This window comes from Thunnus maccoyii, chromosome 15 (genome assembly GCF_910596095.1).
Source record: "Thunnus maccoyii chromosome 15, fThuMac1.1, whole genome shotgun sequence".
NCBI lineage: Eukaryota > Metazoa > Chordata > Actinopteri > Scombriformes > Scombridae > Thunnus > Thunnus maccoyii.
The window spans coordinates 19,024,072-19,038,755 of record NC_056547.1 but is presented as its reverse complement, the minus strand read 5'-3'; the positions used below and the strand labels follow the sequence as shown (position 1 = coordinate 19,038,755).

Here is a 14,684-nt window from a genome sequence, read left to right as displayed (position 1 = left end):
TTTGTTTGACCCTCTCGTCTTCTCCCAGTAACTGACTCACCCAGATTCTATGTGACACACTGGTCTGTTTTATGTTTTTCAGAGAAATGATCCCTTCAAAGTATTTTGTGATATTCAGAACAGATTAAGGGGCAGAGATGTGGTTTCTCCCTTTGTCAGTTAAATGAGAGCAGCTTTCAGTTGATTATTGTCAGGTGTTTATGAGTTGTGTTTGCGTAAACATCCATATGAACATACATACATCTTAGTGTTCTTTTCATTCATAAAAATTAAGGTTTGATAAAAATGACTTTCTGTACACACATAAACCTGCACAAATATATCTTTATTGTTGAGAACCAATGCATTTTAACAGAGCAACAGGTGGAAAGTCATTGGTTGAATCAGACATAACCATTTCAGTTGCTAAGGACAGAGAATTTGAGATGCACAAACAGAAGCATACATTTCTGAACATATATCATCATTCCATTTTAAATCAATATCATAGTTGTTGTATACACAGTGTTCATTTCCACCTGCGTTGTTTGGCTCTGTTGCACCCCACAAGACAAAGTCCACTGGGCATCCATCGGACCACATCCATCCGCCTTCCTTCTGGGTGTCACTGAGTCCGATCCAGGTGAATTTCTGAGTGTGGTCAAAGTTCTTGATCAGAGTTTTGACAAAATCGTGTTCTTCCAGACTGTGGATAGACACCAGATTGGCCCTCTGTGACACACAGTGGAGCTCTGCATCAGCCCAGGTCATATGTGTGGCGACATACTTGTAGCAGCGGCCGTTGAAGCTGTACCAGAACATGGGACAGTTACCACGCTGTAGCTTCATTTCACGGTCACCTGAAGGAGACTCGGCACCCAGAGCCAGACCAAACAAGAAAAGGAACAAGAGCATGATGGTGTCTCTGTGTCACAGGAGCAGAGCTGATATGCACCAGTGAGTGGGATGGAGATCCTGGGTGTCTGCACTGTTGGTGTAATATTATTGGCCAAGTGCACTTGGCAAACATTGTCAGTTGCACACTGCCACACAGTATCTGAACATGAGCCAAAAAAGACCAGCACACCTGGAGACGTCACACAAAACCTACAACTTATTCAAATAATATATAAGGTCTAATTCATTCACTCTCCTTCCACCCCAATAAAGACCCTGTGAGGTAAAAACAGATTGGTGTTGTTTAAAACAAAACTAAGTTAAGGAATGAATATATCTTTTCTCCATGCACTACCAAAAAGTGCCAAGAAGAATGTTCATTTTCTGTGATCATCTGAGGGAAGTATTGGTCATAAAAAGTGGTCACAGTCTGTCTTTTGAAAGAGTTTTTAATGTCTGACAAGGACTAAGCTGATCATAACATTAAAGTTCTGTATAATAGTGCTTTTTCATATTGAGATCAACCTTTGAATTTTGCCTTGTGATGAAGTAAAGATGCTCTTGGCACTAAAATGATTTGGGAAAAAGCCCAGAGCCTCAGTTAGAACAGACATAAAAAGTGTATTAAGCCCTGACTGCTGCCTGTGTTAAATAGATCTAATATAAACTAACTCACAACAGTGTGATTTTACCATCAGAACCCAGTAAATATTGAGTTTTGAATACATAAAAAGATATTTACATGTATTTTAGGTAGTGTACTTGTGATTACATCATAAGAGCTGTTACACCTGTGCTGTTCCCATATTCATCTAAAACAGGATATAAATAGCTAGGACAACCAAGCACTTTGAATATTAAAATTTATGCAAACCAGCAGGTGAAGAAATAAAACATGTGACTTCTGTGAAAAATGGACATTGATGGTCAACAGTTATATAACTCAAGTTTTAGTTTTTGGTTGTAGAAAAGATGATATTAGCAAAATAATGTTTGTATGGAATAGAGAAAATTTAGAGATTCACTATTGCTGTAAATATCTCAGTGTCATAATGAATTAAAATGGCTCATTATAATTGCCATTGAGGAGCTGTATAAGCAGACCTCCACAGATATGTTTGCTCATGTTAGTAAATGTAAAACTCTGGATTTACTTGTAGATGTCAGATTAAACGTTTTAGGTAGGTTAGGCCAAACAGTTATGTTGTGTGTATGTGAAGAGTGGCAGTTTAAAATATACACATATATACTGGAAAAGCTACACATTTCTTAAGTATACCTTAAAAGTTAAAATGACAATCTGTATTAATAAGGTCTATGGAGAGTTGGGAAGATATTTTGTGTTGCAGTTAAAAAGAGAATTATTGTCCTCTGGAGGAGGCTGCTTCAAGGTAACAAAACTCCCTATTATTGATGAATCAGAATATAAAATTCATGTGCTGTTCCTTTATTTAATCAACAAGCAAAGAGTATGAAAATCTAGAATAGACATGTAAAAGCACTTTAACTAAAACAATCATTTAAATCTACACAAATGTGCAAGAAGAAAAATCTATGGATTGAAATGTCTTTATGCCATTATTGTCAAAAGTAAATGCTTTTTGTCGTAATTTTATAAATAATACATTTTGTATAGTCAAACTGGGACAAAAAGGACAATTCTGAGACTATCAAAAAGTTATGTGAATATTTCTTTTGACCAATCATTGGAGTTACATGTGTTAATGTTCAATATTCATGAAAATAAAGGAAATTGAGAGATTGTCCACAAACTGAAATTTGCAAACTCACACAGATTTTTTTATTGAATGACTGGAGTTGACTATGTGAATATCCAACAATGGTGGAAGTGAGAGTTAGAGAAATAACTTCTGTACACACACGTAATATTGTATATATATGTTTATTTTTTGTGTTCCAGACTGTGGACAGACAGCAGGTTGGCCTTTCTGACACACAGTGGAGCTCTACATCAGCCCAGGTCATACCAGTTGCTAAGGACAGTCTATGCGAGAAGCACAAACAGACGGAAGGGTATAAGAACATGGGAGATCATTCCATGTCCGATCAATACGATGGTTGGTGTGAACACAGTCTTCATTTCCTCCAACATTGTCCGGCTGTCCTTCCTCCCAAAAGACAAATTTCACTGCACATCCATCAGACCACATCCAACTGCCTTCTTTGGGGATGTCATCGAGGCCGATCCAGGTGAATCCTTCAGCAGTGTCAAAATTCATAATCAGGGATCTAACAAACTGCTCTTCTTCCATACTATGGATAGACACCAGGTTGGCACTCTCTGACACACAGTGGAGCTCTGCATCAGCCCAGGTCATATGTGTGGCGACATACTTGTAGCAGCGGCCGCGGAAGCTGAACCAGAACATGGGACAGTTCCCACGCTGTAGCTTCACTTCATGGTCACCTGAAGGAGACTCGGCACCCAGAGCCAGACCAAACAAGAAGAGGAGCAAGAGCATGTTGGTAATTTCTTGATTGGAGCTGATCTGCACCGTGAGGTGTGATCAAGAATCGTGCAGAGACAGGGGAAAGGCTGTTCTCTTTTAAATGCTTTAGAGAAGGTGTCTGCACTGCTGGCATTATATGATTGGTCAAGAGCACTTGCCAAATATTTTCACCCACACAGTAACACACAGAAGCTGAACATAACCCAAGAAAAGACCATCAATTCACCATGAGATTTCATATCAACACTATAATTAGTTAGTTGTGTCTTAAAATAATATTCATATTTACATATGAACATTAAAAGTGTTTTTTTTCTTGCTGTAATCATTCCTCCTGTTCATACTGGCCGTTAGAAGAGTCATTCTTAATGTGCTTCAATGTAAGTGATGGACAGCCCTCAGTTTGTGCAAATATGTATTTGAAGGTTATCAGAAGCTTATATCCAAATTAGTAAAATCGAGTGGATATCTTCCAAAGTTATCAACTTTTTACTGCAAATGTTCCTCTTTTTATTACTATCCTCTCACTGCCATTCAACAGAGAAAGACTGTCCGGGGAAACAAAGAGGAATTTTGTACTAAAACACTTTAACTTTGGAAGATATCCACTTAATTCAACTAATATGGAAGACTTTAGCCTCACATTAAATTCAGATGAACTCTGAAATATATTTTTTCACAAAACAAGGACATTGAATTGTGTCCACTTACATTGAAAAGGCATTTGGAGGATCTTCTAATTGTCAGTATGAACAGCAGGAATGATTACAGTGTTTCAATGTTCATATGGGCACCTGACTGGAGTTTTAAGACCAACTTGAAAAATTGTGAAGCTATCCTCTAATATGCTGACTAAATGAAGGTTTTATCCTTTCTCCATGCTCTTCCAAGAAGTTCCAGAGGAATTTTTCTTTTCTGTGAACATCTGAAGGAAAATGTTGGTGATAAAAGGGATCAGTGTCTGTCTTTGAAAGAGAGTTTTAATGCACAGACAAGCACTAAACTGCTCATAACACTGAATTTCTGTATGAAAGTGAGCCTTCACCTTGAGATCATCTTTAACTTTTGTCTTGTAATGAATCAAAGATGCTTTTACAAGTAAAATGCTTTGAAAAAAATTGTGGTTCTCCCCTGAACATTTCACTCATTGTGATTTTACCTTTGAGTTGAAATGATGATGAATACATGTCGCATACACATTTGACTTTAGTACACTTTACCCCCCTCCCACAGAGTATTTGTACTCGGTGTTCTTGTGATCAAAACAGCTGTTACCAAATTTATCTACTACACAGAGTCTATGAAGTGGTGGAGCAGACTTTGAAAAACACTTTAATAATCTAAACTTACACAAACAAGCAAGTGAAAAACAGTAAATCATTTCACTGTTAATTCTCTTATTTATATGTTTTTGTTTTACACAATGAGTGGAAGTTACCTGTGTGACTGTCAAGTGTCAGAGAAAATTTGGGTTGATAAAATAACTTGTGTACATACTTCCCCCACATTAGTGGCCTATAAATATCTGCATGAGATCATCAATTACATGTTAAGTGTGGACACCCCTGATTAAGACTTAAATTCACACAACATTTTTAAAATAAACAAGAATCGGTCTTGATGTCTCTCTTGGTAAAGTCTACAGGCCTACCAAGATGTCAGTTATATAACAGTCTGTACTTAACAAGGCCGTAGCTACCATAGATCTTTTTTACTGAAGATATTTTTTACATGTCACAGGTGTGATATAATAAATTATGACTGAATTACATTTAGCTGGTTCAGTTTTAGGGTCTTGTAGTGTGCATGCAGGCTCACTGTCACACTGTCACGGCTTACTGGAACACTTGAATCAAACAGAGCCATCATTAATGTTATTAGTAACATCTGTGCTTTTCCCAAATGACAAATCAAAATGTCTGAGGACCTCCATATCCTCAATAGACCTGTTTTTTTGAGGATATGGAGGTCATGTCCTCTTTGTTTTTTTTAAGCTAATATTTCATTATTCGTGACATTATATTTTAAGTATTTAATATTTCCCTGCCAGAATTTTATTCCTGCGATAGTGAGAGTTTGGAACAACATTAAAATCTTCATATTGGAAAACAAAAATATACAGACAATATAGTTAAAACTGAATACATAAAATGTTTTTTTTTTCTTTTTTAAATAGAGATCATTAAAAATTATGTGCACATTTTTTCTGGGCAAACATTTTCAGTTGCCAACATAAGCCAGAAATGACCAGCTCACCTAGAAATGTCAAATGAAAGCTACAACTTATTCAAATAATACATCAGGTCTAATCCATTCACTCTCCTTCCACCCCAATAAAGATGTGAGGTAAAAACTGATTGGTGTTGTTTTAAACAAAACTAAGTTAAGGAATGAATACATCTTTTCTCCATGCACTACCAAAAAGTGCCAAGAAGAATGTTTATTTTTTTGTGATCATCTGAGGGAAGTATTGGTCATAAAAAGTGATCACAGTCTGTCTTTGAAAGAGTTTTTAATGCTTGACAAGGACTAAGCTGATCATAACATTAAAGTGTTCACCTTTGAATTTTGCCTTGTGATAAAGTAAAGATGCTCTTGGCGCTAAAATGATTTGAGAAAAAGCCCAGAGCCTCAGTTAGAACAGATATAAAAAAGTGTATTAAGCCCTGACTGCTGCCTGTGTTAAATAGGTCTAATATAAACTAACTGAAGACAGTTTGATTTTACCATCAGAACCGAGTAAATATTGAGTTTTTAATACATAAAAAGATATTCACGTGTATTTCAGGTAGTGTACTTGTGATTACATCATAACAGCTGTTACACCTGTGCTGTTCCCATATTCATCTAAGACCTAATATAAATAGCTAGGACAGCCAAACACTTTGATAATTAAAATTTATGCAAACCAGCAGGTGAAGAAATAAAACATGTGACTTCTGTGAGAAATGGATGTTGATGGTCAACAGTTATACAACTCAAGTTTTTGTTTTCGGTTGTAGAAAAGCTGATATTAGCAAAATAATGTTTGTATGAAATAGATAAAATTTAGAGATTCAATATTGCTGTAAATATCTCAGTGTCATAATGAATTAAAATAACTCATCATTATTGCCATTGAGGAGCTGTATAAGCAGACCTCCACAGATATGTTTGCTCATGTTAGTAAATGTAAAACTCTGGATTTACTGGTAGATGTCAGATTAAATGTTGTAGGTAGTTTAGGCCAAACAGTTATGTTGTGTGTATGTGAAGAGTGGCAGTTTAAAATATACACATACTGGAAAAGCTACACATTTCTTAAGTATACCTTAAAAGTTAAAATGACAATCTGTATTAATAAGGTCTATGGAGAGTTGGGAAGATACTTTGTGTTACAGTTAAAAAGAGAATTATTGTCCTCTGGAGGAGGCTGCTTAAAGGTAACAAAACTCCCTATTATTGATGAATCAGAATATAAAATTCATGTGATGTTCCTTCATTTAATCAACAAGCAGAGTATGAAAATCTAGAACAGACATGTAAAAGCACTTTAACTAAAACAATCATTTAAATCTACACAAACTTGCAAGAGGAAAAATCTGTGGATTGAAATGTCTTTATTGCATTATTGTTAAAAGTAAATGCCTTTTATTGTAATTCTATAAACATATTTTATAGTCAAATTGGGACAAAAAAGAAAATTTTGAGACTATCAAAAATTGCGTGAATATTCTTTTCGACCAATCACTGTAGTTACATGTGTGAATGTTCAATATTCATAAAAATAAAGGAAATTGTGAGTTTGTCCTCAAACTGAAATTTGCAAACTCACACAGATTTTTTTATTGAACCACTGGAGTCGAATATGTGAACATCCAACAATTGTGAAAGTAAGAGTTAGAGAAATAACTTCTGTACACACACGTAATATTGTATATATATGTTTTTTTTTTTGTGTTCCAGACTGTGGATAGACAGCAGGTTGGCCTTCTCTGACACACAGTGGAGCTCTGCATCAGCCCAGGTCATATCACTTGCTAAGGACAGTCTATGCGAGAAGCACAAACAGACGGAAAGGTGAGAGAACATGAGTGATCATTCCATTTCAGATCAGTACCATAGTTGTTGTGAACACAGTCTTCTTTTCCTCCTTCGTTGTTTGGCTCTCCTGAACTCCAAAAGGCAAAGTTCACTGCAGATCCATCAGACCACATCCATCCTCCTTCCTTCTGGGTGTCACTGAGTCCGATCCAAGTGTATCCCTCAGCATGGTCAAAGTTCTTAATCAAGGATTTGACAAAATTCTGTTCTTCCAGACTGTGGACAGACACCAGGTTGGCCTTCTCTGACACACAGTGGAGCTCTGCATCAGCCCAGGTCATATGTGTGGAGACATACTTGTAGCAGCGGCCCTGGAAGCTGTACCAGAACATGGGACAGTTCCCACGCTGTAGCTTCATTTCATGGTCACCTGAAGGAGACTCGGCACCCAGAGCCAGACCAAACAAGAAGAGGAACAAGAGCATGATGGTAATTTCTTGGTTGGAGCTGATTTGCACTGTGAGGTGTGATCAAGAATCGTGCAGAGACAGGGGAAAGGCTGTTCTCTTTTAAATGCTTTAGAGAGGGTGTCTGCACTGCTGGCATTATATGATTGGTCAAGAGCACTTGCCAAACATTTTCACCCACACAGAAACACACAGAATCTAAACATAACCCAAGAAAAGACCATCAATTCACCATGAGATTTCATATCAACACTATAATTAGTTAGTAAGTTTTGTCTTAAAATAATATTCATATTTACATATGAACATTGAAAGTGTTTTTTCTTGCTGTAATCATTCCTCCTGTTCATACTGGCCGTTAGAAGAGTCATTCCTCATGTGCTTCAATGTAAGTGATGGACAGCCCTCAGTTTGTGCAAATATGTATTTGCAGGTTATAAGAAGCTTATATTCAAATTAGTAAAATCAAGTGGATATCTTCCACCTTTTTACTGCAAATGTTCCTCTTTTTATTACTATCCTCTCACTGCCATTCAACAGAGAAAGACTGTCTGGGGAAACAAAGAGGAATTTTGTTTTGCACAATGAGTGCACACAATGTGTGACTGTCAAGTGTCAGAGAAAATTTGGGTTGATAAAATAACTTGTGTACATACATCTGCATGGGATCATTATTTACGTGTTAAGTGTGGACACCCCTGATTAAGATCTTCATTCACAACATGTTTAAAATAAACAAGAATCGGTCTTGATGTCTCTCTTGGTAAAGTCTACAGGCCTACCAAGATGTCAGTTTGATAACAGTATAACAGTCTGTACTTAACAAGGCCGTAACTACCATAGATCATTTTTTCTTGAAGATATTTTTACAGGTGAGATATAACAAATAATGGCTGAATTACATTTAGCTGGTTAAATTTCACGGTCTTGTAGTGTGCATGCTAGCTCACTGTCACACTGTCACGGCTTACTGGAACACTTGAATCGAACAGAGCCATCATTAATATTATTAGTAACATCTGTGCTTTTCCAATATGACAAATCAAAATGTCTGAGGACCTCCATATCCTCAATAGACCTGGTTTTTTGAGGATATGGAGGTCATGTCCTCTGCAGTTTTTTACAGGGGATTTGTGGGTTTTGGGAACCTGGGGTGAGTTAATATTTTTCATTTTTTGAACACTTATTTTTTAAGTATTTAATATTTCCCTGCCAAAATTTTATTGCTGCAATAGTGAGAGCTTTGCAACAACATTAAGATCTTCATATTGGAAAACAAAAATATACAGACAATATAGCTGAAACTGAATAAATGAAATGTTTTTTTAAATTCAGATCATTAAGCTATGTCTGAACATTTTTTCTGGGTGAGGGTGATTGTCGTCAGTAATTCTAAAAGTCTGACACTTCCTTCATTATCCGTCACCGTTGTTTAGTTGGCAGAAGCCTGCTGAGTAAAAGACTCCTCAGGATGACTACAAAATGATAGGGGTTAGCAGCATCAGCAAACCTTATCACTGCTGGGTGTCAACCATCAGTGACCCTACCTCCCTTTCACACACACACACACACACACACACACACAAACGCAGCACATGGCATGGAGTGCTTCTTGTCACAGCTCATGCCAACTGGCATCAGTTGAGTTGAGACAGAGGCAGCTGTTCACACATTACATTGCTTGATTAATTGAAACATGTCGGGGGAATATAATTATATAATTTCAACTTTGTAATACTGTTGTCCAGGGTGTGATCAAGCTGCATCAGAATTACAGGGTAGGATCATGTGCACTTTGCTCTCATTGCTGACTGAGTGAATTCCCAATAACTCTTAAGCCAAATGAAATTGTTAGACAGCAAACTTTTTAGAAAGGTGTATCTTTACATTTTTTTTCACATTTTTATCTGAATCTCCCCTTTTTATCCTTTCTCCATGCTCTGCCAAGAAGTTCCAGAAGATTTTTTCTTTTCTGTGAATATCTGAAGGATAATGTGGGTGATAGAAAGGGATCAGTGTCTGTCTTTGAAAGAGTTTTAATGCACAGACAAGCACTAAACTGCTCATAACACTGAATTTCTGTATGAAAGTGAGCCTTCACCTTGAGATCATCTTTAATTTTTGTCTTGTAATGAATCAAAGATGCTTTTACAAGTAAAATGCTTTGGAAAATTGTGGTTCTCACTTGAACATTTCACTCATTGTGATCTTACCTTTGAGTTGAAATGATGTTGAACACGTGTTGCATACATGACTTTAGTGCACTTTACCCCCCTCCCACAGAGTATTTGTACTCAGTGTTTGTGTGATTGAAACAGCTGTTCCCAAATTTATCTACTACACAGAGAATATGAAGTGGTGGAGCAGACTTTGAAAAACACTTTAATAATCTAAACAAGCAAGTGAAAAACAGTGAATTATTTCACTGTTAATCCTCATAATATTGTTTTGTTTTGCACAATGAGTGGAAGTTACCTGTGTGACTGTCAAATGTCAGAGAAAATTTGGGTTGATAAAATAACTTGTGTACATACTTCCCCCACATTAGTGGCCTATAAATATCTGCATGGGATCATTATTTACATTTTAAGTGTGGACACCCCTGATTAAGACTTTCATTCACAACATGTTTAAAATAAACAAGAATAGGTCTTGATGTCTCTCTTGGTAAAGTCTACAGGCCTACCAAGATGTCAGTTATATAACAGTCTGTACTTAACAAGGCTGTAGCTACCATAGATCTTTTTAACATATGAACATCCAACAATGGTGAAAGTAAGAGTTAGAGAAATAACTTCTGTACACACACGTAAAATGGTACATATGTTTATTTTTTGTGTTCCAGACTGTGGATAGACACCAGATTGGCCTCTCTGACACACAGTGGAGCTCTGCATCAGCCCAGGTCTTATCTGTAGCGACAAACTTTTATGAATGTCCAACACTGGTGAAAATGAAGGTTTGATAAATGACTTTTCTTCATAAACATTTGTAACTTTTTTGTTGAGGCCCATTGCATTTTAACAGAGCAACAGTTGGAAATTCACCAGGTTGTCCATAGCAACCATATCACTTGCTAAGGACAGTCTATGCGAGAAGCACAAACAGACGGAAAGGTTTTAGAACATGTGCCATCATTCCATTTTTGACCAGTACCATAGTTGTTGTGAACACAGTCTTCATTTCCTCCTCCGTTGCTTGGCTCTCTTGAATTCCAAAAGGCAAAGTTCACTGCAGATCCATCAGACCACATCCATCCTCCTTCCTTCTGGGTGTCACTGAGTCCGATCCAAGTGAATCCCTCAGCATGGTCAAAGTTCTTAATCAGGGATTTGACGAACTTCTGTTCTTCCAGACTGTGGATAGACACCAGGTTGGCCTTCTCTGACACACAGTGGAGCTCTGCATCAGCCCAGGTCATACGTGTGGAGACATACTTGTAGCAGCGGCCTTTGAAGCTGAACCAGAACATGGGACAGTTACCACGCTGTAGCTTCAATTGATGGTCACCTGAAGGAGTCTCAGCACCGAGAGCCAGACCAAACAAGAAGAGGAATAAAAGCATGATGGTGTCTCTCTGTCACAGGAGCAGGATGAGAGGTTGATCTGTTAGTTGGAGCTGATCTGCACCGTTAAATGTTATCAAGAATCTTGCAGAGACAGGTGAAAGGCTGCTTTCTTTTATATGCTTCAGAGAGGCTGTCTGCACTGATGGTGTGATATTTTGTAATGTTTGGCTAATAATCAACCAGGACTCTGAAATGAAAACAAGGAAATCAAAGAGAAGCAATAACTGCTTTACTATTGATCACTATTGATTTACAGTTGTTAAACTTTGGCACTTTCAGGAGAGCTCTGCTGTTTGTTTTTCTATATAATTCTATTTTTATTGCATCCAAAAAGTGCTTAACAATATTATTACAGTATCAGTCAAAACCATTTAATCCTTTTATTGTGGCACTGAGCTTTTCTATTGGAACAACTTCAAGTAGAAGGTTATTATATTATATTATTATATGATATACAGTTATATAGTACACATTTTCTCGCTAAGTGAAGGAGTTTGTTCCGCTTATATCTACCTGAGTCCAAGGTTCTTTGGCAGCCCTAATAAAAACTGTCCTAGATCTTTACATACATTCTGCATTAAAATGTTACTATTCTCTTTGGTTACATGACCAGAGCTCAGCTATTTTTAATTTAATTTCAAAAGCAAGAAATGTACGTTCCACCTGTCAATTTACTTTTAATAAACAAAGGGGATCTACTGGGATTGGCTTTGTTTATATGATAGAATAAAATAGGAGGCTCAAATGCATTCTTCTTAAACATATTCATCATAAAAATTATGAAGGTCCCTTCACAGGTTTTCAGTATTATGTTCATTACTGCTCTGTTACCTATTACAAAAATATGAAATAAAACCTTTGTTCAGTGTGAAGTTAATTATGAACTTCTCTATTTGTCCAAGAAGGGCCACATCCCGTGATAATTTGAGGTGGTGAGCTCGAAAATGAGCAAAAACATCTTTTTGAGGAATTCCAAAAGTAGAATTTTGAACTCATGTAAAACACATAATGTAATAATCAAGCAATCCATATTAATCATGAGTTATACAGGAGAAAGTATCATTTCTACCCATGACTTTATTCAAATCCTGCTGGACCCCGACAGAGTTCACAAGTGTAAAGTTGACTGATCAACACGACTCAAGAGGATCTTCTCTTTAATTTAGATAGCAGTTAGCCCACTTATAGATGAGTCTACTATGACAGTCTCAGTTATAACATTTGGAAATCTGTCTTTGCAGCTGTAAGGTTTTCATTCTTAATCTGGGTTTTTTTTCTTGCTATATGAACGTTGAGAAATCTTTTTCAAAATCTTTTTCAAAATCTTTGGCTGTCTTCTTTGTGATATATATAAGTGTCATCTGCACAAGAGTCTTCGGGTTAATACATTCACTTTTATTACATTTATTTTAGAAAAATTGACATAGTAAAATGTTGCTTTTGAAAAGACGTGCCATCTGAAAAATGTATAGGTCCATGTTATATAAAGTACAATATAAAAATGAGCATCACCAATTGGCACAAAAATATCATAGTCTAATGAAAAATGTGAATAAGGAGTGTTTGGTTCAAAATCATCCAGGAAGTGAAAATAAGGAAACCAAAGACAAGCAATAACTGCTAATTATTGACTTACAGTTGTTGAACTTTGGCACTTTCAGGAAAGCTCTTGTTATTTTTTATGTATAATCATATCTTCATTGCAACATAACAATGCTCAACAACATGATTACAGTAACTATCAATTATATAACAGAGAAGGGATGATGGAAAATGGGTGGAGGATGAGAACACATTATAAACATATTTATACAATATCTCATACTTACTATTGTGCACAGGCAAATCCACTTCTGCTGTCCATTACATAGAAATGCAGGAATCCAGTGTGCCTTTTGTCATTTGTCATTTGGTCACTAAGGTCACTGGGACTATTGATTGATCAGAGGGTGCCAGAGATCCATAAAGTTGTTGTCATCAAACCGGGATGTCATTGTGTTTCAGTGTAATTTAGATCTAAATTGCAAAAGGAAAAATTTGTGGACTGAAATGTCTTCATGCCATTATTGTTAAAAGTGAATGACTTTTTTTTTTGCAATTCTATCAATAATACATTTTTGTGTGGGGAAAAAGTTGTGTGAATATTCCTCTTGAACAATCACTGGAGTTACATATTTGAATGTAAAATATTCATGAAAATAGAGGGAATCAGAGAAGTTGTCTAAACAAATTGGCTAATTCCCTTTTTTTCAATCAGTGGAGTTACCTATGTGAAGGGCCATCATCAGTGAAAAACATTTTTAACTTTTTTGTGGAGGCCCATTGCATTACAACAGAGCAATAGTTGTAAATTCATCAGGTTGTCCATAGCAAACCCGAACAGACAGATGTCATTGCTGTAAAAACACTTTTCATCTCATCCAGCGTTGTTTTCCTGCTTTCCAAAAGATAAAGCTGACTGCACATCTGTCAGACCACATCCGTCCTCCTTCCTTCTGGATTTCACTGAGTCCGATCCAAGTGAGTCCCTCAGCATGGTCAAAGTTCTTGATCAGTGATTTGACAAAAGTATTTTCACCCAGACTGTGGATAGACACCAGGTTGGCCTTCTCTGACACACAGTGGAGCTCTGCATCAGCCCAAGTCATACATGTGGTGATGTACTTGTAGAAGCCGTTGAAGCTTTACCAAGACACGGGACAGTTGCCAAACAGACCAAAGAAGAAGAGGAACAAGAGCAGGATGGTGTCTCTCTGTCACAGGAGCAGGATGAGGTGTTGATTTGTTAAATGGAGCTGATCTGCACTGTTGGATGCTATCAAGGATCTTGTAGAGACAGCTGAAATGCTTTCTTTTATCTCTGACGGAGAGGCTGTTGGAGTGATATCATTGGTCAAATGCATTGAGAAACACAATTAGTTGTACACTACCACACAGTGTCTGAACATAACCTAAAGAAAAGATCACCAGCTGTCATAAAACCTATAATTTATTAATTTCCGATAAAGTTGTGACATAGTAAAACACAGCTTTAGAAAAGACGTGGCTTCAGTTGTCAGAAGGTTAAAGGGACACGAGGGGAGACGTATTGCTTTGTGCTTGACATCTTTTCTCATTTACAACAGATAAATACTAACAACATACCAAACATGGGCATATATTTACACATTAACAATATTACATTAGTACAAAACCTTCAACATGTCCTCTCTTGCATTGTGAACTTTGTGTTTTCTGTTTTATCATGCAAACAGGTTTTAAACAACATTGCTTTGAAG

The 14,684-nt window shown here is 36.7% G+C and overlaps 4 protein-coding genes across 4 annotated transcripts; all 4 read right to left on the bottom strand.

Moving 5' to 3' along the window:
• Positions 1–405: 405 nt before the first annotated feature.
• On the bottom strand, positions 406–894 carry LOC121912854 (lactose-binding lectin l-2-like). Its single transcript, XM_042435332.1, has one exon. The coding sequence runs from the start codon at positions 892–894 to the stop codon at positions 406–408; it is 489 nt and encodes a 162-aa protein (XP_042291266.1).
• A 1,916-nt stretch (positions 895–2,810) lies between these two features.
• Positions 2,811–8,410, bottom strand: LOC121912843 (lactose-binding lectin l-2-like). The gene is made up of 2 exons (XM_042435320.1): positions 8,322–8,410; positions 2,811–3,832 (listed from the first exon to the last, which is right to left on the bottom strand). The coding sequence occupies exon 2, from the start codon at positions 3,357–3,359 to the stop codon at positions 2,871–2,873; it is 489 nt and encodes a 162-aa protein (XP_042291254.1). The 5' UTR covers positions 3,360–3,832; positions 8,322–8,410; the 3' UTR covers positions 2,811–2,870.
• On the bottom strand, positions 7,367–7,855 carry LOC121912850 (lactose-binding lectin l-2-like). The gene has a single exon (XM_042435328.1). It carries the CDS (start codon positions 7,853–7,855, stop codon positions 7,367–7,369), a length of 489 nt encoding a protein of 162 aa, XP_042291262.1.
• Positions 8,411–10,698: 2,288 nt separating the features above from the next.
• On the bottom strand, positions 10,699–11,689 carry LOC121912848 (lactose-binding lectin l-2-like). Its single transcript, XM_042435324.1, has one exon. The coding sequence runs from the start codon at positions 11,400–11,402 to the stop codon at positions 10,914–10,916; it is 489 nt and encodes a 162-aa protein (XP_042291258.1). The 5' UTR covers positions 11,403–11,689; the 3' UTR covers positions 10,699–10,913.
• Positions 11,690–14,684: the final 2,995 nt, after the last annotated feature.

Coding starts and splice junctions, on each gene's coding strand:
- LOC121912854 (XM_042435332.1), bottom strand. CDS start 894: ATGCTCTTGTTCCTTTTCTTGTTTGGTCTGGCTCTGGGTGCCGAGTCT.
- LOC121912850 (XM_042435328.1), bottom strand. CDS start 7,855: ATGCTCTTGTTCCTCTTCTTGTTTGGTCTGGCTCTGGGTGCCGAGTCT.
- LOC121912843 (XM_042435320.1), bottom strand. CDS start 3,359: ATGCTCTTGCTCCTCTTCTTGTTTGGTCTGGCTCTGGGTGCCGAGTCT.
- LOC121912848 (XM_042435324.1), bottom strand. CDS start 11,402: ATGCTTTTATTCCTCTTCTTGTTTGGTCTGGCTCTCGGTGCTGAGACT.